The sequence below is a fragment of the Rissa tridactyla genome, chromosome 4 (genome assembly GCF_028500815.1).
Source record: "Rissa tridactyla isolate bRisTri1 chromosome 4, bRisTri1.patW.cur.20221130, whole genome shotgun sequence".
NCBI lineage: Eukaryota > Metazoa > Chordata > Aves > Charadriiformes > Laridae > Rissa > Rissa tridactyla.
In genome coordinates this window covers 53115198-53143023 of record NC_071469.1, presented here as the reverse complement: position 1 = coordinate 53143023, position 27826 = coordinate 53115198, and the positions used below count along the sequence as shown (strand labels likewise).

Below are 27826 nucleotides of genomic sequence, written 5' to 3'. Positions count from 1 at the left end.
CCTAGAGACAAGCCTCTGCACCCTTCTTGCCGTGCTGCTTACTCTGTCTGCACCTTCAACTATCAACACCAGTGGCAAGATGCTCTGCAATGAGTGGACACAGCTTTCGTTTGCTACCACCAGGGAATCAACATCAACGCATCTCTAGATGAATTGATGGCATGAGAAGGCCAGTGCCATCAGGCAGGAGAAGCAGCACATGTAGACTGCACGTGCCTGTGACTTCTCACTGACAGATATTCATCTGCTTTCCTGGTTGGTAGGTCATTGAACGTGCTCTTATTGCCTATAGGTTGAGCAGTTTTTAGCTCCAAGTATCGGTCTTATGGTTGCTCACAGGGTATGTGCAAGCAGCTGGGGCAGAAAGTTCTCCCATGCCAGGAGACACGGGCAGCTCACAGATGGCTGGTGTGAACAAAGCCCCTAAATCGCGATCGCTGGCTCTGATGTCAGACCGAAGGACTGTAACTTCACTGGGTTATGACCAACTGGATTGGACAGACCATTGACTGTTCCTCTTTGTACATCAGCATCGAAGTGGCACAAGTGCATGGAAGAAAGAATTACTCACTGCCTTACAAAAATAGAGGTATGGGTCAGCAAAATACATACCGTCTTTCCGAATAGCCGGGACAGAACCCAAGGCACGATACAAGCGATATAAAGCACTATCGTGTGCTGATTGCACAAGCTGAGCCCGCAACAAAAGGCACCAAGTTTAGAGATCTGAAAGGGAAAAAAACCAACAATACGTTCACAATTATTCTTTACAGTTTGCAAAAACATCCAGAGACCAAAAGAGCAATTACTGGAGAAAGGCAAATACATCCATGAGCACCGGTCAATTGTAACACAGACAACACAGGCTATTTTTGATTATTTACAGGGAGATTTCATTTGTTCAACAGAAAACATTCTTTAAGAAGCGTCCAGCTGAATGGCTACATCTTCATGCACACAGAGATCCTGTTTAGCACCATTACATCATAACGATGCGATGGGGTCCAATTCCCCAACCCCTGCTGCACAGGAGAGACTGCCCAGCAATTAACTCCAAATGATGCAAATTTTTTGGAAGCCATACCCTAAAATAATGCCATTATATACAGAGACGTCATTTTATATAACAGGAATGATGTTTTCCTCTTCTTCAGGCACAGAGGACTACAGTCAGGGCTATACAAACTTCCTAAGCAAAGGGAATTAAATGTGATACCCCTTGTTAGTCTAGAAGTGCATTTTCAGAGCAACCTCAGTAATTTTTCAAGTGTATTGATGAACTCCAAGCACACCCCCAAAGATGTTTGCACGACCATCTGATTTATGCAAGGCGCTGTGAGCTTGCTGTTGGCAGCCTGGCTTCTCCAAGGCGTGGGATGCCGGACACCCAAAAAACATCGAAACAAGCTCCTTAACTGCTTCTGAAAATCCCAGTGGAAATCGGGCACGTGAAATGCGGGAGCAGGTTGGAAAAATGCCCAACTCCATCTTCGTGGAGTTCAGCTTGTAGAGATCTTGGGACAGTACTCATCAGAAAAGAAATAAAAATATAAATCCAATGGTGAAACAAGGTCTCTGAAACAAGGTCTCTATAACCACTGGTAAAACATGTTATTTGAGAACTCGCGAAGCTGAGTAAACTACCACCACGGACTCCTGAAATTCTAGCCTAGCCAGACAAAAATCCTTTTATTCACACAATTTACAGGAGTCACAGCAGGCAAGTCTGGGAGAGAAGAGATCAGATGTTCAGGGAAATAGAAGTAGAAAGAACAAGACTGCTAAGGAAAAATTATCACTTGGCTGCCCAGTCTGTTTATAAAGCAGAGAATATGGCATGAAATTTAAAGTCTCTGTATTTAACAATGCCATTATTTTAGGGGGACACTTAATTTCAAAAGAAGAACTGATTGAATATTTGGTCATTTCTGTTTTTCAGTAGAAACATGGGGCTCTGTCTAGATGAAGTTTTCTGTAAAACATATCTTTTTACCCCAAGGGAAAATAACAGTTCTGAAAACAAGAATGTGAGCACCCACAGCCTAGTTTGAGTCTTTGATGCAGGAAACCAAACTTTGCGCTAAAACATTTAGAGGAAAATGATTTTGCTTTTTGTGTTCCCAGCCTGCACGTATTAAACAACCCAACCCCAAACCCAACCAACAGGTCCCAACTCAACTCTTAAGCAAAGTGGACGGGATTTTCAATGTTTGGCGCTTTTTGAACATCCAGGTAGGTCAGCGGTGGACATCACCCAGCACAGGTGCTGAACCAAGTCCCCAGATTTGACCTTCTTTATTTAAACAAAACTAAGCACTAAATGAACAGGAAATGAAACAGACGCATGATAACTAACTGAAAAAAAAATAAAATAAAGAACTATTCACTTTGCTTGAGATGTTTTACCTTTGATCTCTCTTTTGCGGTGGATGCTTCCTCAAAACGCACAGTGAGAGCCATCAGCAGCCCCACAAACAGATTGTTTAAGCTAAAAACCTCCGCCGCGATGGACCACTGCCATGTTAGACGAGAAAATGAAAACACCCCCGCAGCAAGGATTCCTCCAGCATATGAGCCAGAAAGCCTGCAAACACAGATAACATGAAATCTTCTTTTCCAACAAAAAAGCCTACTTTATTGTCCTTCTTCTTTTTTTTCTTTTTTTTTTTTTTAAACATACTGTAGCAGCAGAAATGATGACTGCCACCCAGCACCCTGCCAAAACATTATATGGTTAATATCTTCCTAATAATTTCAATTAGGAAGAGCAGGCGTTAGCCAGCCCGTCTATTTGCAAGCCACCCAACGCCAAAGAGTCGGCGGCTTCTCATAAGCACCATGAAAACTTCCAGTACTGAATTGGATTCAGAAACCCCGATGAGCGATGGCTCGGCGGGTCGTGGTCCCCCGAGCCAGGGAGTCACGCCTCTAACGGGATGCTCTCCGCTGGAGGAGATGCCAGCAAGGATGCAGCCTTAAATTCATCAAGGCGCTAAATAAAGAGTGGATTAGAGCTATTCATGATGGACAGCATTAGCAGAGCTTTCCCGGGGGTGGGGGGCTGTATAGTGTCTTGGGGGTGGGTGAGGATTGTGGAACCCATGGTCCCAGCAGGGAGGGGTGCCTGTTGGGGTCAGGAATTGGGAAAACGGGTGTCAGGTCCAGCAAGCAGGAGGGAGCAGGTGAAGCACCCGCTGTTGGGATGGCTGTGAGCCTAAAAGCTGGGCACCTCTGTGACTCTCGGATGGGATTATGGTACACACTCCCCACGGAGCCGCTTGCCCAACTCGGCTGGATGCTGCAGCCAGGACGGGGAGCCCACGAGGTGGGATTTAGCCCAGGAAACCTATTACAGCCGTTCTGCAACAGCGGCTCTTCCCGCCCAGTCGCATCAGGGGCAGCTCCGCCTCTGCCTCTTTGGAAGGTCTCCCCTTCGGAAAGTCACCCTGAAAAGATGCCACGTTGGGCATCACAACCAGCTCAATTAAGCCTTATCCAAAGACGGAAATAGCTGCAGCTATGGTCAAAGCTCCTCTCCAGAAATTCACCATCCCGCTGTAAGACTAAGCCAGGGTCCACCATAAATTGGGTATTTTTCTAGTCCCACTCCAGGTACGCATACTTCCATTTAGTCCTAACATTTCCAGCAGGTTTAAGCCAAAAATGATAAGCTAGCCAACTTCTTCATGTGTAATTTGCTCCTAAATACTGGCCATATCCTCTAGCTCAGCCATAGTCCCCAGGTGGCTTGTTCTGCCATCAGGGATCGTAGAATGGACTTGCTTATGGGGTTCCTCACGTAACTCTGAGATAAATGGACACCAAGGAAACAAAACATACAGCCCCTATGAACAGAGACGAGGGAGCTGCTGGCAGAGCACTCTCTAGCAAGGGCTCCTCTCCTTGGCCATGCTTTCTTTCCACCTTCCCAAAACAACCTCAGTACAGCCAATCTATTTCTGTAGATGTCAAAGAAGGGCTTGCGCAGTCAGAATGGGAATTTTTAATCCAGTAAGAATGGGAAGCAGGGTTCATGGGGAGGAGAGGACTGGGATGAGGGTTTGGAAGGCCAGGTCTCTATTCCTCCTCCTGCCACCAACATTGGACATCCTGGGTGGTCTGGGATGAGCCACTCCGCTGCTGTTGCCCCAGGTATCAGCGAAATAGGATTAATGATTTTTATCTCCTTTGTAAAGCATTTTGAGATCTGCAGCTTCTGGAGGGTAAGAAATAAGGCAGTTCAGTTAATGCTGGGGAAAAAGAAACCAACTCTCAGGTGTCCAAGGCCAGAGTGAGACAAGCTCAGGGTGACATGGAGCTTCAGCATCAAGACTGTAGGAAAGGGTCTTGAAAAAAATCAATGCAAGGGGAAAAAAAAGTCCGAAAATTCCCAACTGACAGCAGGTGGGACTGTTTCAGACCAAATCTGTGTCTGCAAAGTACCCTATAAGCTTTTGAAGAAAGGCGACAAGCAACCTCTTCTGTAGGAAATCAGGCAAACTACCAGTATCTACTGTTGTGCTCACTAATGCCACCATGGTGGACTCTTCCAGCGTCTAAACTTCACTGCGGTTCAACACAGGTTTTGGCATGTGGCATGAAATTCTCCAGGGCAAGACCTGTCTCTCACTGCATTAATATAAACGTTTCAAAATCACACAATTGCATGTAGAAAAGGCGTTCACAGGCACGAACGCCGCTCCATCAGTTTTGCTACCAAGGCAGCCCAGCGGCCCCGAGTCCATCTCCTCCAAGGGAGAGGTGGGACACACATGACCTGTCTGGCAAAGTTCTCAGCCTCAAGGGCTCTGGTTGTGCTCTCCTCCTCCCTGCTACTAGAAAGATGTGGCACCTGAACAGAAAAAGGAAAGATGCAATGGAGTTTGCAGGAATCGAGTCAGGAGTGGTTTCTCCTTCTAAAGAAAAATACCAGGAAAGGGCAGCACAGCCATGTGTATTTAAAACCCAAGATATTTCCCGATACCCAAGCCCCACTACACAACATCCCTAAGTTTTGACTAAACCTTTTAAACTTTTAGTTATAAAGAAACAACTTTGTAAATCCCTTTGAAATTCTTGCAGGGAAATAAGGTAGAAAAAGGTAAAACAACCGTCCCAAAAACCTTCGGATGAAAAGCAGTATTTTAGGCAAACGTCCCAAGCATTTACCAATTCTCCTTGTCTTTCCCAGAAAAGACTCGAGCGTATCATTAGAGTTCAAATGAGATGAAAGAAAATCCCGTGCTCTTGATAAAAAGTCTCAAACCCACGATTCAAGTTTTATGAAATAAGGCTTAAGCAAAAGCTACTCAACCCAAAGCTTAAAGACTTATCCCAGCTATGTGGGGCAGGGGACATCTCTGCTCAGCGAGCAGTGCAGGGTCAGGATCCAGCAATGAGCACAGTCCTCAGATCTGTTTGTCAACAGAGCTGGCGTCGCTGGTAGTTTCCTGGGAAACTCGTGGGAAAGCCAGGCTGCTAAGCTTACTTTGTGAAAGCATGTTGGGTGCGTGGAGCGCTAAGCTCCTACAAGCATACTAGATGCTAAAAAACCAAATGGAAACGTGTTGCGTTCTCAAAGAACATCAAGACAGTAGTTTTGGCAAATGCAAGCTGGAGACAAAGATTTTTTTGCAGATTTTGTTGCCGGCAATGGAAATGATGGATTTATGAGTTTGCTGACTCAGTAGGAAACACTCTTGGAAGTGGAAGTGATCAGAGCAGGTATCTCCAGATGAAGATGAAGACCACTTGGCAGAAAAAAACCCCGTGTCCAGCAGGTCCACACAATGCAATGCTTCACAGTGTAAAGTAGTACCAGCTGGACAAGCAGAAATTAATCATAGAATCATAGAATGTGTTGGGTAGGAAGGGACGTTTGAAGGTCATCTAGTCCAACCGCCCTGCAGTAAGCAGGGACATCTTTAACTAGATCAGGTTGCTCAGAGCCTCATCAAGCCTGGCCTTGAATGTGTCCAGGGATGGGGCCTTCACCACCTCTCTCGGCAACCTGTTCCAGTGTCTCACCACCCCCATTGTGAATAACTTTTTCCTAATGTCTAATCTAAACCTGCCCTGATCTATTTTAAAACCATTGCCCCTCGTCCTATCACTACATACCCCATGTCAGCATGATGCTGGGCCCAAATTAAATCAACCCTGCCTTGCGGCTGGGCTAGCATGGTTATACTGCTCATTTTGATTGACATAAGGATCTCCATGCACCACTGCACTGCGCCATCTGGCAGCTACTTGTACTTCTCCAGCACAGAGTGACACTGTGCTGCGTCTCTCTTGCCTTAGCGCCAAGGTGGCCCTCAAACCCACGTCCAAGGAGGTGACAGAGCAACTCAGGCACAGACAACACAGGTCAGCCACTTACAACACTTTGAACCAAAGAATAATTTTAAGGTGGGAAAGACACCGGTGAGTGTTCAGTCAGGTAAGGCAGAAAGAGATGAAAGAATGGAAAAGGCACAAAAATGAGAGTAAAATAGAGACGGGAAGACTTGAAAGAGCAAAGGGATGGGTCAGAGCTCTGGACCTGAGGTCAAGAAGCTTGACACCAAGAAAGAGGGTGAAAAGATTTGAAAGGGAGGACAGTGCAATCTACAACTGAAGATGCTGTTGGAGACAACATGTTGCATAAGGAAGAACAGCATTAGGAAGCCAGAAGATAATGGCTGCTTTAATTACAAGCATAAACAGCATTTTTGTGGTTAAGCCAGAGTATGTTGTGGAAGAAAGATAACAGAAGAGAAAAAGGAGACTTCCTGTAACTGTAGCAAAAGCTCAACAACCCAATTACCAATGTCAAGACAAGGGGGGAACGAGGCCAGGAAGCCATTTGTTGTGTGGAAGGAAAGATGGGGTTTTCTCTAGATACATAGACACACACCTCACCAAAATCAACCACCGGGTCTGACACAGACGTTGCAAATTAATTCCTGCAGTAAAGCCTTGCTGGACAAGAAGGAAGCACACAGCATCTGGTCCCTGCCACCCAGCCTGGAGACCCACGCTCTTTCATCTACATTGGCTGGAGGCTTGCAAGTGCAGTCTGGTCAGGAGAAGAAAACAGTTGGGTTTTTTTCTGAAAACACCTTTTACTTGCTTAACACTGTCTCTCCTTTTGACAGCACATCAAGGGCTCCAGACCAGACAGTAACAGAGATTTATCCTTACTTGACACTTACTCATGGTTTTGCCTTCAAACACATTCTTCAAATACAGTTGAGGTGCTAGAAAAAACATGGCAAAGACCACAACAGCTGAATCCTCCACCTGTCTCACGTAAAAGCAACATCTAGGAGGGCTTTATCCCATTGCTTCTGGGGAGCAGGGAGGGTAGCTTCCCGCTCCCCCAAAGCCAGCACGTTTCCCCCAGTCTTTGGAACTGGTATGAGAAAGAACAGATGACTGGCAAAAGAGGATCAATGGGTTGCCAACAATGAAGCCATGGCAATCGTAATAACCATCCAGTGTTCATCTGCCAACATAGCGTAGGCATAAAGCTACCTTGCAGTGACTCCCTCAAGATGATGGGCTTTACAAAGAGCAAAAGGTGGGCAAAACCCCACTACAAGGCTCTGTCCAGTGAAGGGGGGATCCAGGGCTTGGGGTAGGTAGGGACTATCTCCTGGGGAAGAAGGCTGGGTCACCGGGAAGGAAGCATTCAGAATAGCAATACCCCACCCCACACAGAAATCAGTTCATGAAAGAAAAGATTTGCAGCCAACGCAACAGTGGGAAAGTCTTCAGGACTTCTCCCAGGGGTATTCCAGCTACCACAACCCCTTCGAGAAGGACTGAAACACCAAGCTTGAATAAAAGCTGCCTTCTGGGCTTGTTTATCTCACCTGGAAGAAAAACCAAGGGAAAAGATTGTATTTTTGATTTTGCAAAATAACTAGTTTGGGGCAAGACCCGCTCAAAGCACGTGGAGCACTTTTTCAGAACAAAACAAGGGGGAAGCAGGTCCCTTCCTATTAGTTCAGTAACTACAATCTTCTGATCCCTCCCGTCATCTGAAAATGCACTCAGAAGGGACAGAAACACTCAGCAAAGCAGAGGTCACACAGTCCTTCGTGAGAAGTATTTTCCGATGGCATCCCCAAACATAAAAGGAAAAAACAAAATAAAAATAATTATTAATTTGTTTTCCTTCTCAGGCACCCAAGTGAAAGAACGTGTGGCTGGGCCTCAGCTCCAAGGACACGGGTACTAGAAACTTGCTTTAATCAGGAATATTTTAGCCTGAGGGTTTTTATTAAGAGTTTGCAGGAACAACTGGGAAAACTGAAAATAGGTATTTTAATTTGGTTTTGCAATCATACTTTTTAGGTTCTCATTTGGTGGCAATCACTAAAACACGTCAGTTTGCGATTTAAAATTTAGCCTCTCCTCTAAGTTTGGCAAAACTTTTTGTTAGCCAAGAGCGCAGGTCACATTTACATGCATATAACAAAGAACTCAATCAATCTTTTTACCTTTTATATAGAAAATAACGGAAGCCATTTTACATTTAATAAGTTGCCAAAACTTATTAAATTGATTGGTATAAAGCTATATATGGATGGGAACTGGAATTTAATTGAAATATTTGTGTTACATGCAATCTCGGGTTCATAAAGAAGAAAAGGAAGGTAATTGGAACGTTTTATATTTGAAGCTGATGTATTAAACTGGAAACACCTATTTGTACCTAGTGAAATAAGCTGATTATTTCTGCCTTCTCTTCCCTCCAAAACCTCACAGGTAGCAGATCTCAGCCTCACATCTTTTATTTTTCAGTCAGTGGAGTACGAAAAAAACCCTCCTGCTTTTTAAAATATCTACTAATAAACTAATTAATGGACTTTTTTTTTTTTTATTTTTTTTTTTAAATTTCAGTCTCCCCCTGCACCCGCAGATGATGACCCTGATGTCGGCGGTTCCCTGCACAGGCTCCAAGTACCACCGGCAACTTCTGCCTCTGCCCTGCTGTGACTTCGCTTCGCAGGAGCGGAGATATATCCCTTCAATTGACTTTTATTTCATAATAGATATATTCCATGACCATAAAAACCTAGTGCATTCAAGAATTAACATTTCAAATTGCACTTAAGAGCTTTCACTTGTTTGATATATAAAAAAAAACCAAACAAACAACACTTCTTTTTTTTCATGCAGGTTAAAAAGACTACAACTTAGAAGACTCCACAACCAAGCTTTCCGCAGATAAGCTTTAAGCGTGCGGGTGCATTGGAGCTGAAATAAAAGAAAATAAAAATAAAACACAAATAAAGATGAGTTTAGGACCTAAGTAAGAATAATTATCCCCCCAAACCCCCAATCCCTCTGGGTTTGCCTGCCTCTTAGTCACAAACACTCAATGGACAAACGGCGGTTTCTCTTGCTCTCAGCGCTGAAGAGCCGGCGCAGGTACTACAGGGAATAGCAAACCGGATTTTATTCTTCCTCAAGGACCCGGAGCTGAAGAGCCACTTAAGCCCTGCCCGCAGCCTCCGCTCCTGGTGCTGGAAGGAGGAGGAAGGAGAGTGCCGCTGAGTCTTCACAGCCACCAGGAGAGAACAGAAACCAAGCAAATGGGCAGGACCACCATAAAAAAAAAAAAAAAATACCCCAAAACCCAAAGTGGTCACTTTGGTTATAACTGACTGCTGTTCTTTGCGTCAAATGGGACTTCAGCATCACGGGACTCCCAGCGGACCCGTGATGTCTCTGGGTGGGGCAAGCAGGCAGCATCCTCACTACCCTCCACAAGCATTCAGTGCCACATCTGCTCAATATACCCTCAACCCAGCTAGGGACTGCCACCACTTATTTACCCTTTTTTGGAATTCTTTCATCAAAACACCACAAGTTGAAGAAGGGATTCTCCAGCCTGGATGAGGAGTATTGAGCCAGTGAGGGTTTTGGTTATGGTGAGCTACTCCTTGCACCCTCCTGCATACATCCTCCTGGACTGGATACATCCAGTAAGGACACCACCATGGATGTGTCCAAGTAAGGAAACCACCTCTATAGGATAATATTGAGTCTCTGTCTGTCCTCTGGACCACAAATGTCACCAGCATGTGCAAGAAGCATCTTGCATGCCACCCCTTGGGTCCTGGGGCCATGCCACCTCAGCTCCTCCCAGCAGCAGGACCAAGCCACCCCTGTGACGAGGTGCCCCAGGATAGCAGCGGGGACCTCAGTGGGTCTGGACACCAAGGATGGGGAGAACCGCACCACGAGGGTTCTAGGAATGGGACTTCCTAATGTTAAACCTCACACCTGTGTAGGTTTGTGGATGCCTGGCACCACACCAGAGCAGAGTTTACCTTCAGCATCCCCTTCCCAAGCCAGTTTGGTAATTAAATCAAACACCTCCATGCCCAGCTATCCCAGAGCACCTCAACCAGTAGCACAACTCACAACAGATCGATAAATGCACGCACAGCTGCGCCGCTTCAATAAATACAGCCCCATACTCACACCTCTCCACTAATGAGTTGTAAAAATTGTGCTTCCAGCCACTAAAAATGGGAACTTCTCTCCCAGTGTCTTTGCAAGCAGGAAGGGTACATTAGTTAGACCCATTATTTGATTCACAATCCTTAGAAAATAGGTATGCCTTTATCCCAGCCACCTATAATAACCGGTGCCTACTTCCAAAAGCCCCAACCCTCGGTAGGAACCGACTTCAGCTATTTAAATGTTTTATAAGTTTTTTTTTTTTTTTTTGTAATTGCAGAAACTTTTCCTAATCTGACATTTGTTAAAACCCCTTATTAGAAAATTATGCAGCGGCAGAAAAAAAAAAAAAAAAAAAAAGAAGGGGGGGAAAAAGAGAAAAAAAAAAGAATAAAATATAAAATAAAATAAAAAATGAGCTGGCTTCACAATTACCAAGTCAGCCCATGCAGCCCTTCGCTATTGTACGGAGTGGCATAAACCCCCCCGGCGGCCTATCAGCTCCCTGGCAGGCAGGGGGCTGCGCTATTCAAAGCGAGAGATACAAGCTGCAGGGCAAAAACCTGGCAGCTCCCATCTGACCCCCCAATCCCCGGCTGGTGACAGCTCCAAGCTCCATGGCAAATTAGCCCTTCTCACATTACAATTGCAGGAGACAGATTCCATTAGCGGTATCTGAAATTGAGTGGAGAGCTGCTCCGTTATCAGACTTGACTCATAAGCGCCGCTATTAATCAGAGCTATGATAGCATTTATATATTTCAAGCTATCTGCCGCCGCTGTGATATTCCGCTACAAAGGGTTGATGGGACTTAGGGAAGGGAACAATGGAGCTTTCTGGGAAAAGCAGAGTAAATCAAGAAAGTCTGTGACTTCCGCACATTCTGAAGGGATTGCGGTTTACATAAATTTTCTCCCAATTGGAGATTGAGCTCTTCCTCATCTTACACATGGGATTTAGTTGTCACTCAATGGTAACAGCTGTGAAAAGGTGAAGCGGCCCACCGCTCAGAATATTGCCTCCGCTTTTAAAGCAATTAACCCATGAACAGGAGGATACCTGGTGATATCAAAGGGATTAAGCCAGGCAGTGCATTATTAACATTTCCTTGAACTAATTCTAACTCTGACTAGCTGTCAGAAAAGACTCTTCAGTCTTAAAAAAAAAAAAAAGAAAAAAAAAAAAGAGTTTTTTGCCCTGCTTCCCCCCCCTTTCAAAATGAAGCAGAGTTATTGCAGCCTAATGTGCCTACTTTAGAGCAAAATGCAAATGAACAGATTTGGTAACGTCTTCAAACAGACTGAACTCGCTGCCGGCTTATTATGGGGACAAGGGAAAAAAATAAAAATATATATATGACCAATTAGCCAGAGGTCATAATAGACATTCTTCTAAAAGCAAATTAATACTTGAGTACCTTCCTCTCTTCTCTCCCTCCTAAAACTTCATAATTACTTGTTACTAAGCATCGCTGCTTTTGAAACGGCCGAGATCTTTGCACCGTGCTACAACAGTGGTAATCTACGGTAATCTGTAATCTGCAAAAATCCAAATATGCCCCAATAAGGAGATTCCGCTTTCCCCAAAGCCAAATATTTTAGTTTCCCATGATGGCAGAGGGGGCACCGGCCCACGCCAGGTGGGAGTGCTCCTCTGTCCTCCCTCTGTCTTCTCCAAACCATCCCACTCCCTCAAAAAAAATGAGTCAAACTCTTTGGGGACAATTCCTGCTCCAGCAAAGCCGTGTACCCAAAGGACACAGAGTATTTCCCCACTCGTCGCAGGCAGGAGACAACTTTTCCCAGCATCGGTTGGTTTTAGGGGAGCATCAGCCATGAGATGCCTCCAGGGAGGACCAGGAAGGTGACCCATCCTCCTGGTGCTCCAACACCCCTGGTCCTTCTCAGGGACCTTCCCATAAGAGCTCCAGGAGACACGGCACTGGGGTGAGAAACCTCAGGGCCGTCAGGATGCTCAAGGGCTGTTTCCAAAATGCCTTGATGATTTCAAAATGATTGAATCACTTTGATGGTTTCATTATACAACACGCCTAACGCTCCTTTTTGGGGGTGGCGAGAGAAGAGTTGGCTCCGGTTTTCATATATATTCACAGTGTCTTGCTTGGTTTGGGGAGCAGGGAATATATATATATTAATATATATATAAAAACGCCCAAAACTTAATGTGATACCCAGAACAGCAAACCAAAGAGACATGAACCGCTTAATTTAATGCAACATTTTCCCCCTTTTCAAAACCCCGTGTGCAACTCAGCCAGAATAAAGCTGGCAAAAACTTACGAGAAGTACTCGGGCAATGACACCTTCTCCTCTGCTACGGCCCCTGCAGTAAATTAGCTTTGTATATTTAGATACAGCAAAACAGCCAAGCTATGAAAGGTATACGCTGAAAAAAAAAAAATAAAAATGCACTCAAAGCAGGGGAAAGCATCTTATTTCTCTTTGCAACAGAGAATGCAAAGAATGCATCATCTCTGCAGAAAATGACACTTTGGCAATCACATTATAAGAAGATAATTGGTTTACTTTGTAAACTTGCTATGCTTTGCCTCCCACTGTAAAACAAATAAGTAGTTGTTTAAAGAAACAATCCTACAGCCGCACTCGCTGCGTCCTAAAAACATAAAGCAGCTCCCCCCTCGTTCGAAGCAAAGATGAATTATTTGCCTCAGTTACAAGCAGTCCGAGAAAAACTCTTTGTAAATGCCATTTTACGATAATTACCAGCGATTTATTAAGACTCTGTAGGGTTGGAGGGAAGGGGGGGGGAAATCCCCAACATATTTGGGAAGGAATTCAAAAGAGTAAACTGCTCGTTCGGCGATAGTCTGGATTACTGACAGAAGGGCTTTTTGCATCAACGCGGTTTGATGTAACTTCGCTTCAAAAAGTGCAATCCGGGCTTAAAAAAAATATAATGAAAAATATAATATAATATAATATAATATAATGAATAATAAACAAGATGTTGGGGTTGCTTCCTATCGACCCTGGCAGTGCCTGCAGAGAGCATCCCGCCAGCCATCACCTGGCAGAGGAGAAATCTGTTTAAGGAATAAATTCCATCCTAATCCCACCCGCGCCGTAACATGCCAAACACCGCCCGGCTGCGGAGGGAACCGCCACGCTTTCCTTAAGCAGTAAAAGAAATTGTCCTGACCTGCCGAGGAATAAACTTGGGAAATGCTTCTTAAAAAAAGAAAAGGGAGAGATTTACTGTACGGGGATGCTGGGAGGCAGAGAGAAAAAAAAACCCTGAGAGGGTAAACAGCAACCCTGCCCGGCTGGTGGGGAGAAAAGAAAGGTTTTTCGAGGTTAAGTTCGGGTCAAGACGACAAATGAAATTGTAACAACCCAACTGACATTGTATAATGTCTTCTTCCAGGCGATCAATAGGGCAGCGTCAGCCCCATTACCATAGAGATGGCTTCCTCCCCGCTGAAGGGTGGCTATTGTTCCCGGAGAGAGATTTGCCACTTGAACCGTGTTGCTCCCGAAGGATGTGTACTTCATCAATTATTTGTGTTCCTAACATCTACATATTTTCATATTAGCAGCTGCGTTCCGCGCGGCACGAGGAGCAGGCGCTTTTTTTTTTTTCTTTTTTTTTTTTCCCACCCCCTCGGGTACCAGGCGGGGGTCACCCCATCAGCTAAATTTTAATTAAAAGACAAAAACGCGGGGGGATTTGATAGACCGGGTTTAGATCCTTTGTGAGTACGGACAAGCCCGGTTAAAATCAAAACCCGTCACCTTCAGATATTTACGGCTTTCACGCAGACGGTACCAATAAACACTTTTGGAAAGATTTTCTATATTTTTTTTTTTTTAAGTCGGTAGCAATAGAAAGAAAAAACTTTTTTTGCTCAATGAATGTGGTAAAAAACAAACCAATTTTAAGGTGCTGAAAAAGAAAAATATAACGTCGTAATTTGGAAATAAAACTGACCCGCAATACCTTACAATTATTTCCAACAAAATCAATCACTGCTACGCTGAATAATCGATCCTGTCACTGCCTTGTATCTGTGAAATAATTTTCTGTAAGTCCTAATAGTTTCTATCATCTCTCAGTTCCACGTTTCCCGTTCTTTCCTGCAAGTTTTAAATTTGACAGAAGCAACATCTTCCAAATCCAATTAAACAAAACAAACAAAAAAAAAACCAACAAAAAACCAGTAAATCTCTAGAAGTGTAAAAATAATTCCCAAATTTAGCCTGCGATTTCTTCCCTGCTTTCCTCCTTCTCTAGAGTGAGTCGCATCGTTTCATACGCACGAAATGGACACGCAAGGAATCGTCACATCGGAGTTAAAACTAAAAAGCAGGGCAGATCTTCATAGTAACTGTAATAATGGGAACAATCATAATGAAAAAAAATAATCAGAAACTAATATTCAAATTTTTTAGCAACTCCTCGCAGGAGTTTTTCATATAATCACAAAGCGTTGTGCTCTGCCGCTGCGCCTGGCACTGTGCACGGGAGGGCAGCTCCCCAACTATGCTGTAAAATACAGGATATTAAATTAAATAACGCCGACTTAATTACACGTATTACCCAACAGTAAAAAGCAACCGCTTTAAACGCCTATAGAAATATTTAGGAATTACTGAAGCAAATTCCAGCAGGTGTGCTCTGGGGCTGATGCACCGCGTGAAAGGTGATGCGCAAAGAGCATCTCCCCTTCGGCAGAGGAAGATGCAGCGGGACAGATGCACCCCGGGGACCAAAGTTTAAGCGAGCTCAGGGCGCCGGGGATGTGCAGGATCTGTCCGTCCGTCCCCCCCATCTTTTATTCCTGCTTTTATTTCTCAGAGAGAGAATGCAACCTAGAAGGTTTCCCCGAGGGGGGATGCGACTCTGGAACCGGGTGGGAGAGAAGGGCTTTTTTCAAAATAATCTCAGTAAGGAAGCGCCTCGTCTCATCGCCAAGCGCCCCGATATCACTTCGGATTTCACCGCTTGCAGCCTCAAAAACATGCCCTATTTTCCCTGCAAAAGAACATCAGAAATTGTTTGTACGGGTGCCGATAATCCTCTCAAATATGGGTCAGGCTGAGGTTAAGAGCAGCCAGAACTTGCACATCAAAGATGAGGGGGGTTAACAAAACCCCCCAACCACGTGCGCATTCCGATTGTTCCCTCTTTTTTTTTGGTCTTCCCCGCAAGGTTAGAGGTCCGGAGAAATCAGACGGGCTCTGGACAGTGTCGTGTGTGTGCCCCCCACCTCCACGGATGGCAGCATCTCCACCGGGGGATGCTCGCCCTGGTCCTTGGGTACCGCCGGCAGGCAACTGCCCATCCGCCTCCGCCGGGAGCCGCAATTAAACCAAGTTCACGGCTTCCCCGATAGGTGAAGCTCATCCTGTTAATTTAAACAGACCATCTGCATCTTTCGACAACGACAAACTTCATTAGTTCTGGTTAGTTAAACCGAGCGGTGATTTGTGATAATGAGCCCGTGCAACCTGTCACGTCTGCGTAAGGGAAAGGGCACACTTTTTATTACTACTATTATTATTATTTAACAGAAAGAAAATTAAAAGAAAAAAGAAAAAGAGGGACCTTTTGTGCAGGAAAGAAGGTCAAGTTCAGATTAAACCGCTGTTAGGTTAATCAGAGGAACTAATTACAGCTGGAAAGGGAGGTGGGGGGACTACTAGTCTGAAGGCCAGAGGGGAACAGAGCCTTCAGGAACATGATGGGGAAAAAACCCCGCCAAGAAAAACACCCCCAGTGACTTTACCTGAAAACCGTGTAAAAAAGGCAAGAGGCGGCAGCTGCTCCCAGGAAGCCGCAGAGGAGATTGACTCGGAAGGCAGGGGAGCCCAGGGGCAGCAGCCCCGTCGCCAGTTTGGCCAGCAGCGTGAAGAGGGGGTAGCCGGGAGGGTGGGCGACCTACGGACAGATCGATACCGGGATGAAAAAAAAAGGGGGGAAACTGTGCGGAAACCAAAAGGAAAGCGGCACGCCGGGGTCCGGCGGCAGGAGATGGGGGGGTGAGGGGGGGTCTTCGAGCAGTGCTTCTCCCCGACCCATCCTTTCGGACCCATTTTAACTCTGCAAATTTTTTTCCGGAGTGGATTTGGCTCCACGTCTTGCCCATAATAATGAGGCGGCGAGAAAAGGAGGTGCCACGTTTCATTAGCGTGCCTTAAAGGGCTCCTTGTTTGGGTTCACACTATATTAGGGTCATTCAAAAGGCTGTTTTTCTTTTTTTTTTTTTCTTTTTTTCTTTTTTTTTTTTTTTTTTAAAAAAAAGCAGCTTCTCAACTATTTTATTGGTTAGCAAGTTGAAAGACCACACTGCTATCGGATTACCACCGCGCTGACAGTCCTAAGGTCTTGCCTAAAGGGATCATGCACCATAATAAAGTTTATTAAATAATAAAACTTATTAAAATTGTTAACCCGATTTATTTTATTCTCCCCAGCTTATACAAAATTTGGGTTGATAATAAGCCAGCTACTGTATATACAGTAAAGCCTTTGCTTTATAATTTAGTTTAATTGGATTTAAAACTTGAAGTAAATTGTCGCGTGCTGTACTTATAAGTTAGTAAAAACTGTGGTTTGAAAATAAATTAATCTACTTTACTCCATGCTTAATTAAACTTCCTTAATTCCTAAAACTGTTAATGAGAGCATTGATTAAACAATAAAACTAATACTTACTCCAAGCTCATATGCGGCTGTGATCAGCTCCCCTGTGAAAAAATAATGTAAAACCAATAATTACTATTAGGAAATGACACTCCTCCAAAGTTTTCAAAATCCAAATGCTTGCATTGGGGTTTTGCATTAATTTGACTGGATAAAACTGTAAATCTGTAGAGATTTAACAGCATGAAATTTTCTAAGAATATTTTCTCCCTCTGATGTCATTGCACAAAATATCTTTTGTATGTTTTCGCGAGACTTTTATGAACAGATAAGTGAAAGCATAGGTAGGCTCGGGTAAAGAATGGCCTGAGATACTCAAAACGCAGACATTTGTCCGCGTGTATTTTTAATTTAAAACCAATTGACTCAATAACTTCCCAGCACTACAGTTTGCAACGCCTAAGCTGCATTGTCTCTTGAACCACCCGGTTGTTTCTCATTAAAAAAAAAACAAAAACACACAAAACCACAGCTTTATAGTTTTAAAGAGGGGAAAATATAATTGTCGATCGCGCAAATCTGCATCCCCGTATTCGGGAACGAAGTCTCCCTTCATGCTGAAGCAATTCCTGCAGCATCTGCTTCGCAAGTAACTCTTTTACCTGTCGGCAGTTGCGGCATCCAGCAGCCGCTCCCATTAGAAACATCACTTAGACCTTGCATTTCATTTGTATTTTACGCCAGGACAAATAACTGCCACCAATAAATAAATAAATCCACGTTAGCATAACAGCTAACAATACTTGACGTTTTTAGAGCGCTTGATGCTGAAGCATTCTGCACCACTCCTGAACGGCGTCTGTGAAATATATTCAATAGGCACAACACATTCAGGGACGAAGGGCACAAGCGAGGGGCAACAAAATTAAAAATTACGGCTGGTTTTCCTTCTTTCCCCTCAAATTTCTCTATCCAGTTTGGCAGAGCCTGGTCTCACCGCTCCTGCTCATTTTGCGAGCGCCAAGGTCGTGGGCGCTTTGTCCCATCGTTAGCTGGTAAAGACGCCAAACAAAGGGCGCTGTTGGCTTTATACTAATTATATGTTGGTTAAATTAATAATATTTTGTATTTCTTTGCATTATGATGTCCCTACCACCCAATGATGGAGAAGGATGGTACAAATGGCACCTTTAAATCCTGACGTTACAGTAAACGATGTATTTTAAAAGGAAGATGCGAGTCAACCTGCTCCTGCTGTTGGCAACTGCTGTAACACGACAGCCCAGGGGACGGCCCCGCGGCTTTCTCCACAAAAGCCTCTCCCATGGGGATTCTACCACGCTTGCAAACGCCGGCTGTTTTTATTGCTACTCTGTTTTAAGAAAGTTTCAACCTATTGCAAGACAGCCCAAAAAAAAATTAATCGGACACAATGAGGAAACCACCCATCCCAAGCTGAGCCCTTTCATTTCCAGAAATTCTGATATTTCCAGGGCTGGGAAGCAACTGATCCCCCCTGCACCCAGCAAAAGGTGATAAATAAAGGAAAAGATGATAATAAAGGAAACCCTAAATTTGTCCACGCAGCGGGTAACGGTGGATGCCCATCCATCGCGGGGACGCTGCTCCTGAGCCAGGCAGGGCTTCACCTTCAATAAAGTCCTTCTGGGACACAGCAATATCTGCATCTAAAACGGCTGAAGATTAAGTTCACGCACGTTAGGCTGATATTGGTTCACATCACGGGCAAGAATAACCCCAAAGTAATACGGACACAAACTGACCAGAAAGCTGCAAAAAAATAAAACAAAAATTAAAATACTGGTGGATGCCGTTCCTGGGCTTTGAAAGCCACTGGCACCACTTTGCCTCCTAAGAACTAAGGAAAAAAATAAAAGTAAGAAAACCTACAAAGATGAGCTCCCAGGTTGTAGGCCTGTTGAATTCCACTGGGAAAACCCAAAAGGAGCGCAGAACACCTGACACTTCAGCTGGGGTTAATTTTCCATCTCCCACCTGCGTACCTGGGTGTCCCTTACAGCCCCCGGGGGCTGCAGCAGTGAGGGGACGGGCTCTCGGAGGTCAGAGCACCATTATCGAGTGGCAACACACGCACAGGGGAAGACTACAGCATCCACAGACTTGATTACGATACATTTCTTGTGACAGAAAACAACCTGTGTTTTCTTCGGCATCTTCGGATGCCGGCTCAAACGGAAGAGTTTATTCCAGCAAAATCTTGGTATAACTAAATTTCTGACCATCCGGCTCTTTCCCCAATAAAGATGTTCAGTCAAAGACCCACTGCTGCCTGAAAATGGGTTTATCCCCAGCAAGGTTGGGAGCTGATGTCTGAAACATCAGAGGGAAGGTTTGGGTTGGGTTTTGGTTTTTTTTTTTTTCCTTTTAACTTGAGTTTATTTGATCCCTTTTTAAGCTGTTTTAACATCTGTGAATGTTTCCGAATTAGCTCTAAAATTCATTCTCTCATTTCTTTATGAGTAACATCAGAAAGCTGCCAAGGAAAATACCTATTGCCTTTTACGTTTTAGGATTACTGCAAACCTTCAGGAACAATTAAAACTATATAGATAGCATAAAAAAAAGTAAAATATAATAACAGTCTCCCTGCCTGAAAGCAGATACAGCAAATCCTTAAGCACCTCTTTACCCACACAAGAAGGTTCAGTGCTTTTCAGGGCGTAAGTTTGAGCCCCGTGCCCAAGCACAGGGAAGTTCAGCGCATGGAGGGGACTGTGCAGAGACCTCCCAGGGGACTCCGGCCAGGCAGCAGCGCTGGAGCATCCCGTGTGCTGCTCAGGCCATGGGAAACCAGGGGAATAACCCAAAAAAGTCTTCACCAAGGCGATGGGGTGGCTGCTGGCTGGGACAGGCATAAGAGGACAGCGGGGACGAGCCCATCTCTGTTCAGCTCCAGTAAATACATACAATGCAGGCAGCAGATTTAGAAGAAAATGCAAAAAAATTTAAATAACAAGAGACAAGGAGCAAGGTCATTGGGCCAGCCAAGGGACCCATGCCAAGAGAATTCCTCTAATATAATTCCCTCTAACGTGGGTTGCTGGAAGCCTGTTAAAAGCACCCAGGCCCCCAGTTCAGCCACTTCGGGGACATCTCTCTGCTGCTTGCAGCACACAAGTAGTGAATGTCCTTGACATCTCTGACTAAAGTTATTAGCAGAGGAGTGACACACACTGCACCTATATACGTGCATCTCTACACATGCAGCTGCTGTGCTAGGAAGAACCAGGACACCTTCAGAAATTACGGAAAGCGCAATCCCCCTCCCGCCTCCAAAATGGGATAAAATAAGGTCCTGCACATGGGTTGGGGCAGCCACAAGTAGTGGAATGGCTGGAGAGCAGCCCTGAGGAGAAGGATTTGGGGATGTTGGATGAGAAGCTCAACATGAGCCGGCAACGTGCCACTGGCAGCCCAGAAACCCCCCGCAGCCTGGGCTGCATCCCCAGCAGCGTGGGCAGCAGGGTGAGGAGGGGATTCTGCCCCTCTGCTCCGCTCTGGGGAGACCCCCCTGCAGTGCTGCCTCCAGCGCTGGGGCACCAACAGCAGAAGGACACGGAGCTGTTGGAGAGGGGCCAGCGGAGGCCCCGGAGATGCTGGGAGGGCTGGAGCCCCTCTGCTGTGAGGACAGGCTGAGAGAGTTGGGGCGGTTCAGCCTGGAGAAGAGAAGGCTCCGGGGAGACCTTCGAGCCGCTTCCAGTCCCCAAAGGGGCTCCAGGAAAGATGGGGAGGGACCTTTTACAAGGGCATATAGTCATAGGATTCCTGACTAATGGCTTCAAACTGGAAGAGGGTAGATTTAGGTTAGATATTAGGAAGAAATTTTTCACTCTGAGGGTGGTGAGTGCCCAGACAAGCTGTGGCTGCCCCATCCCTGGAGGTGTTCAAGGCCAGGTTGGACGGGGCTTTGAGCAACCTGGTCTGGTGGGAGGTGTCCCTGCCCAGGGCAGGGGGGGTTGGAACAAGATGGTCTTTAAGGTCCCTTCCAACCCAAACCATTCTATGGTTCTATGATGAAAATAACCATGAAAACCCAGGGAAAGTGGGGTGAACCCATGCCTGGGCTGCTTGGCCGCTCGCTGTATCTACCAAGATAATTCACATCAAGTAAGGAACGGATCCCAGCATCATCTCCTCGGGAGAACCCACATCCCACTTTGTAAAGGATGCTAATGGTTATTTGCATCCCGCAGGCAAAACCCAAAGTCCAGTACAATTAAAAACCAGGTTCTTGAGGCTTCATGCAGCACGAACGGCTTGGAGCACTGGCACCCTGCGCGTTCATACACACGCATTTCCCAATAGGGAGTACTTTAGAAGACAAAATGGTAAGAACTACAAATATATTGATCATCATATATTAACTAATACAACCAGAAGGAGCAAAGCCAGCCCTTTTACAAACTTGGGAGCAGAAGCAAAAGCCATCAGGGGTCACACTGACCAGCCTAGCAAGGCGTGCACACTTGGTCGGGAGCATGGGATGCAGGCTCTATGGAGAAAGGATTTAAAAAATAAATTCTTTTAGTACAGCTCTGGCAATGGGGTCCCTCTGATCCAAACAGGGAAAACAGACAACACGAGGTTGCAGCAGTGTCCATCCACAGCCAAAATCCCAGTGAACCAGGGAGAGCTTGTTGTAATGAAAACACAGCTCCACCCTGTTATCTTCATATCAAATAACCCTCACTTGAACCACTGCTCAACTTCACATTTGGATGCGAAGAGCCACGCTGAATACATGCTGCCTTAAACCCGGCTAGGAAAAACCATCCTGCTTTTACCAAGTAGTGCTGTCTTTCACGTAACTAAACAAAAAATAACAGCAAATTTTAAAGAGTTGTAGTTAAAACATATATCTCTCCCTCCACACAGACTGAAGCTGTAAAATATATGCACCCATTAAAAGCCCATTTATTTATAAGGAATTTTATGCACTGCTTGGATCCGAAACCAGCAATGGCCATGAGGCACACAGTTAAATCCACTCAATGCTCTCCTGGGATAGAAAAGAAGGAAAGTATCTGGGTATTTTACTCCATCAAAAAAAAAAAAAAATAAATCAAAACATCACCTAGAAAATCCAAGCTCTCCTATCCTCAAGTCACAACTGCACAGATGCTACAGAAGGAAGGTGGTTTTCAAGCAAGACCGGATTAAACCAGCAAACGCACAGAAGGACCAAACAGGAGAATTTTGTCCCGTCTGGTGGGATCGGCAGCACGAAATGCAAAATCTCAGCTAGTTTGTCACTGTCGGCAAGTCGCACTTCCAGACAGGCAGATCGAGAGATCTCACTGCTGCATCGGCTGCGGCCACATAAGCTGGAGAAAGCGACGGCCCAGGCAGCGATGCCACATCTGTCAGGATGACACATCTGCCTTCTGATGCCACCAGCCATCCCCAGGCCTCCTGACTAAATCCTTCGCTGGAAGGCTCAGATGGAGACTAACGATTCGCTGCAAAGCAAACAGGCCGGGGGAGAGGATCAGGGCAACATGAGGTGGCCAAAGGGCTACAGCCCCAAGGGGTGACCATGCTGCAGTGACCCCAGGGGATGAGCTCCGTCCCCGTCCCCCCCAAGGCGTGACAGTGACGCACTGGGCTCAGTGGGGCGAGCACCCCATGGGGGATGGCAGCACCCCAGCTCTGGGGGTGTGTGCTCCAGTATAGGGTGTCCATGGTGCATCAGCCTGTGGGGCCAGTGCCACTATGGGGAGGTTGCAATGCACCAAGCCCCATGGGGTGAGCACCCCACAGAGCGGCTGCAACGCACCAGTGCCTATGGGGGTGCAACCTTATGGGATGGGCAACCCTATGGGCTGACGGCAATGCACCAGCTCCTGTGGAGTGAGAGCAAACCTACGGAGTAACAGCAACGCACCAGCCCCTATCGGGGAGAACCCTATAGGGTGATGGCAACGCACCAGCCCCTATGGGGTGAGCAACCCAATGGGGTGACAGCAGTCTACCAGCTCCTATGGAGTAATCAACCCTATGGGGTGACAGCAACGCACCAGTCCCTACAGAGAAGTAATCCTATGGGGTGGCAGCAATGCACCATCACCTCTGGGGGAGAAACCCTGTAGGGTGAGAGAAACCCTATCGTGTGCCTGCAACACACCAGCCCCATGGAATAAGCAACCCTATGGGGTGACAGTAACACACCAGCCCCTATGGACTGAGCAACCCTATGGAGTTATAGCAACGCCCCAGCCCCTATGGGGGAGAACCCTATAGGGTGACAGAAACCCGACGGGGCGACAACAACGCACCAGCCCCCATAGGATGAGCATCCCTATATCGTGACAGCGATGCCCCAGCCCTTAAGGGCTCAGCCCCGCCCCGCCCGAAGGGTGACCACGATGCACCAGCCCCCTCGGAGCGCCCACGGTGCCACCTTCCCGGTGGGGCGACCCCGCGACCCCACGCCCCGGCCCCACGGGGCGCCCCGCCGCCCCTTCCCCGCCGTCGGGCGGGCCGGCGGCGCTGGGTACGTTACCCGCATCGCCGCCGGGCAGAGCGGGCGGCAGCGTGGCCGTGTAGAGAGCCGCCACAGCAGCACCCAGCGCGCCGGCGGCGCAGCCCGCCCCGCTGCCGGCCCCCATGTGCGCCGCCGCGCCCGCCACTTCCGGGTTCGGCCGGGAGGGGCGGGCGGGGCGTTCCATTCCGCCATCCCGCGGGGGGGGACGCTCCGCCCCGCCCGCCTCCTCATTCCCCTCAGATCAGCCTCCGAGGAGCACCCGTCATCAACGGCCCTCGAGTAGCAATAGATAGGGCCGTGGCCCCGATGGGGCGATTCAGAGCGGCCTCCCACCTTCTTCTTCCACCTCCTCACCCCCCGCAGAGAGGAGTTGGTACAGCCAAAGGGGGCGGGGCCCTCGGCGAGGGCGACAGGGCGGGACCACCGGGCGGGACCACCGCGCGGGGGGGCGGGGCGGGGCGAAACCACCGCGGCGGTGCGGGGAGGGGGGGAAACGGGATCGGGCCGCGGCCTGCACCGGGTGCTCCCTTTAGCGGGGTCTTCGTGGGGGTGTTCGTGGCCGAGCGGGACGCCGGGCCAGGCGCCCTGAGGAGGGGCACGGCGGGGTTTGCCGGGATGACGGTGCCTTGGTGCCCCTGGGGCTGGGCCTGGGCGTGGGCGTGGGCGTGGACCTGGGCCTGGCCTGGCCTGGGCCGGGTTTGGCCTGGGCCTGGGCCGGGCCCGAGGCGTCCTGAATCACCAACTTTAAAATGTATTTTAAATACCCCTCTCCCAGCTTGGCTCAGCGCCTTCTGCTCGCCCTCGGCCCCGCCGCAGGGCCGGGCGAATGGCTCCTCTTCTGGTGGGGTGTGAGGTCCAGGCCGAGGGCGCAGGCCGTGGCCCACCGCACTGGGCTTTAGCTGCCTCACAGCTCCATGTCCAAGTGTCGCAGTACACAGAGAATAAAGATTTATGCCCCAAACAGGGTTACACAAGACACCGGTGAAGAAAAGGATTGAAGGTGTCAGCATATAGAATATTAAAAGCAGCGATTCCCGCTGCAGGAGTAGTTCAGGAAGGCAAATAGCATCCTGAGACCTATTGATAGATGACTGAAACGCATCCGTGGAAATCATTATGGGATTGTACAAAAGAGCGGCGAGGCCGTACCTGGAGAATTGAGACAGATGAAAGAGAGGCTTTTGAATACAAATGAAAAAGGTGTAGGAGAGGGTAACTAGGATAATAAACAGCCTTACGGATTAGATCTAAGTGGAGACGCTAGAAAATTAGGTTTGCCTTTATTAAAATAAAAAAAAAGAGCAGGATTAAGGGTTGACTTGACTGAAAAAGCGCGAATCAGGTTGTGGGGACCAGAGAAGCTGGCGCCAAAGGAAACTGCCAGCGCAAAACCCCTGAAAGGACACAAGTCAAAACCAAGAAAGGTGTTAATTGAGGGAAGGTCTTTGTACACACTCCAGCTGGTATGTACAGAGATGGCAAAAGAAGCTGAAGTTGTGACCCGCTCAGAAGTTAATCAGGTTGCTTGAAGAAACTGGTATTTGAGGGTATAAACACTGGCTGAATAACGGCTGGGCCCATGTGGCTGCCTTCCATCCAGAAGGCAACCACGGCTCTGTGGTGACCAAGTGAGCTTCAATATACTCAACTGGTTGGCAGGTTTCTGCCGTTATTGGCTGAGGTTCATCGGGGAGAAGAAAAAGATATGTTGCAATCCTCCGCCAGCCATTGTCACTATGGTAATGAGAGGGGTCATTGTTCCTGCACCCGTTGGGGCTGCTAAAATGTAATTTTAGCAGTAAAGTGCGCAGTCTGTGTGTGAAAGCAGGCTGGTGGCGAGGCTATTTATCCGAAGCGTGGCTTTTTTCTTTGCGGTATTTTTCTTTCTTTGTATTTAACTTGGAAAAGGCGTTCAAAGACAAATGTTAACCGTGACTGATTACAATTATATTGATGGGGGAGGTAGCAATTTAAAGGCGAATATCGAAATGTGAAAGAATGGCTGGTAATAATATGGTAAGGACAAACTATTCTTTAATTGTCCTGCAAGTTGTTTTATATCTTTGTCATGCAGAAACTGGAACTTTTAGGGTGCCAGTGACAAAGTACTTTGCTGTAATATGGTAGGGCAGGCTCACAACAGCCTTTATCTTACTGAATAACTACCACCGTTTCAAAGGCCAGGATTACAGACACACTTTATGTCGGCACAAATGCTTTGGAGAGTGCATTTACATTTTTCTTCTCTGAGCAGAAATCTATTAATTCAGGAGATTTGACTCCCCCCTCTTCACCAGGCACAACCCAGGGGTCTGGCCAAGACAAGAGGAACATGTAGACCCTCATTTTTTTGGTTTTGTCGGAGCCAAGCATATATTTTTTTAACTGTTTTCATTCATTCTCTGAAAGTTGAGAGTTGTCCAAACCCAAGTTAGATTCACCTCACGGCAGAGCAACACCCAGTGACCCTCTGGGCTTTCTCAAAGCCTTGAGGATGGGCTCAACAGCAATAAAAAAGAAGTATTGCTTAGAAAAAAAATACTACACTAGGGCAAGTGGAAAGCATTTGAAAGATGGCCTTGTGCTACACATATTGATTTATTTAAAAAAATAATCCCTGGAACTTGTAGCACGAGAGCATACTCTAGTGGCAACTGAGCAAAGAAAGTGCTGGTGGTTTGTGCAGTGTCTTGATGATGAGATGCCTCCCACCTTTCCACGGGAGGCTTATTCTCTCCTATCTCCTCCCGCTTCGTGCTCCATGCTCAGCCTGACAGGAAATACCCAAGGCAGGCAGAGAAAATAAACAGGAACTTCTAAAGTAATTTAAAAACACAGCTTGAGAACATGTCTCACCCAAATGGCTGTGTACTTAGAGAGTTGTCTTTTCACCAGGCTCTATTGCAGATTTTCTCCTGAGAGACACAGTTTAGAGGGAGCAGGAGATAGGAAAAGGGAGAATAATACTTAAAGCAAATTCTGTTCACCCATGGCAGTGTCATTACAAACTTGAATGAGCACAGTTATTGCAAATAAATAAAAACAATAGACCAGAACCAGTTTTACATAAGAAAATACTGAAATACTGTTCAATTAGTCCTAAGCTTTAGTTAAACCTTTTCTTTTGCTCATCAGGTGATAAAGTTAATACAGAAAGCACTCAACTGCTGTACTTGTGTAACAACAGTCAGCATCCATTTAATGAACTTACGTGTATACACATTTAGCAAAGCTTCGATATTGTCAGCACTGGGCTGGTGCAGAATTTTAATGGCAAAGTAGCCAGCCCGGTCTTCATCGTAAACAATATCCCTGTGTGAGGAAAGCAGGTCCTCATGGGGACCATTAACAATACAACTAAGCACCGCTTCTATATTTAAACAAGAAGTTTGGCAGTATTTCCATTGACGATATATGCCTGCCTGCAAAGCATGAAAAGGAAGATTATGCTACTTTTATTTGTACTTAAGTGGCTTGAATAAGCTGCATTTTATGACTTCTTCGGTTTGTTGTTTTTTTTTTTTTCAGGGGGAAGACCAGGCTCGTATCCCACATTTACAGCAACATGACTGCAGTAGGTAGACATGGTGCAGAAGGAACTTCCAAGTGGAACAAAGTGGAATGAAAGCGCAGTTCGTCCAGCGAGCATCCCTCTGAGCCTGGTCGTGGAGCTCTCACTGCTCCGTCTTGCAATCACACATGTCGAATATTGCTGAAGTGAACAGACTCCAGCTGCACCCAGCTGGGCTGAGCGTGGCCCAGGATGGGCCACTGAGGACATGTTTGGAAGTGGCTGGTGACCCAAAGCACGTGGGGACCTGTATGCCTGGATACAGCGCAGAGGTGGCTTCTTGTACTCCCCCGGTCATCTAAAGGACCAAGCTTCATGTGATTGCACTGTACATCCACTGTGATACCCCCAGTGTCTTGTGAACCTGTCAAAATTCAAAGGAAAGATAAAGGTCTCCCAGATGTTCTTATAGTCACGGCCATTTCTTGCGGAGCTGCGCAGAGGGGAAATACCCAAATCAGTGTAAAGTGGGAAGGAGGAATGTGGCTGTAGCCGGGGCTACAGGCTGGGCTATCCACACAGCCTGTCTGCTAGCGTCATGCTGGTGGTCCTGTGGCATGGGGAAGGGGACTGAGGGTGATTGTGGCCGGAGGGCTGGGAGAACCTGGGGGCTCAAATCCATGGGAAAACAGACGTGGTTCCA

General features: G+C 46.7%; 1 protein-coding gene and 1 long non-coding RNA gene across 4 annotated transcripts in view; one reads left to right on the top strand and one right to left on the bottom strand.

The window, feature by feature from the left end:
- TMEM260 (transmembrane protein 260) overlaps positions 1–23757 on the bottom strand; it is a 36439-nt gene extending 12682 nt beyond the window's left edge. For 2 of the 3 annotated variants that reach the window (XM_054200525.1, XM_054200527.1), the window contains exons 1-5: positions 23631–23757; positions 17159–17190; positions 16230–16381; positions 2407–2584; positions 613–726 (exon numbers count right to left, since the gene is read on the bottom strand). In XM_054200525.1, coding sequence (XP_054056500.1) covers positions 613–726; positions 2407–2584; positions 16230–16381; positions 17159–17190; positions 23631–23736 — 582 coding nt within the window. In that variant the 5' untranslated portion in view covers positions 23737–23757. The remainder of the gene's footprint in view (positions 1–612; positions 727–2406; positions 2585–16229; positions 16382–17158; positions 17191–23630) is intronic. The other variant, XM_054200526.1, reaches the window with a different exon arrangement.
- Positions 23758–23841: 84 nt separating this feature from the next.
- LOC128909191 (uncharacterized) lies at positions 23842–27594 on the top strand. Its single transcript, XR_008466269.1, has 2 exons — positions 23842–23985; positions 27141–27594. It is a non-coding gene; the product is annotated as an uncharacterized LOC128909191 (long non-coding RNA).
- Positions 27595–27826: the final 232 nt, after the last annotated feature.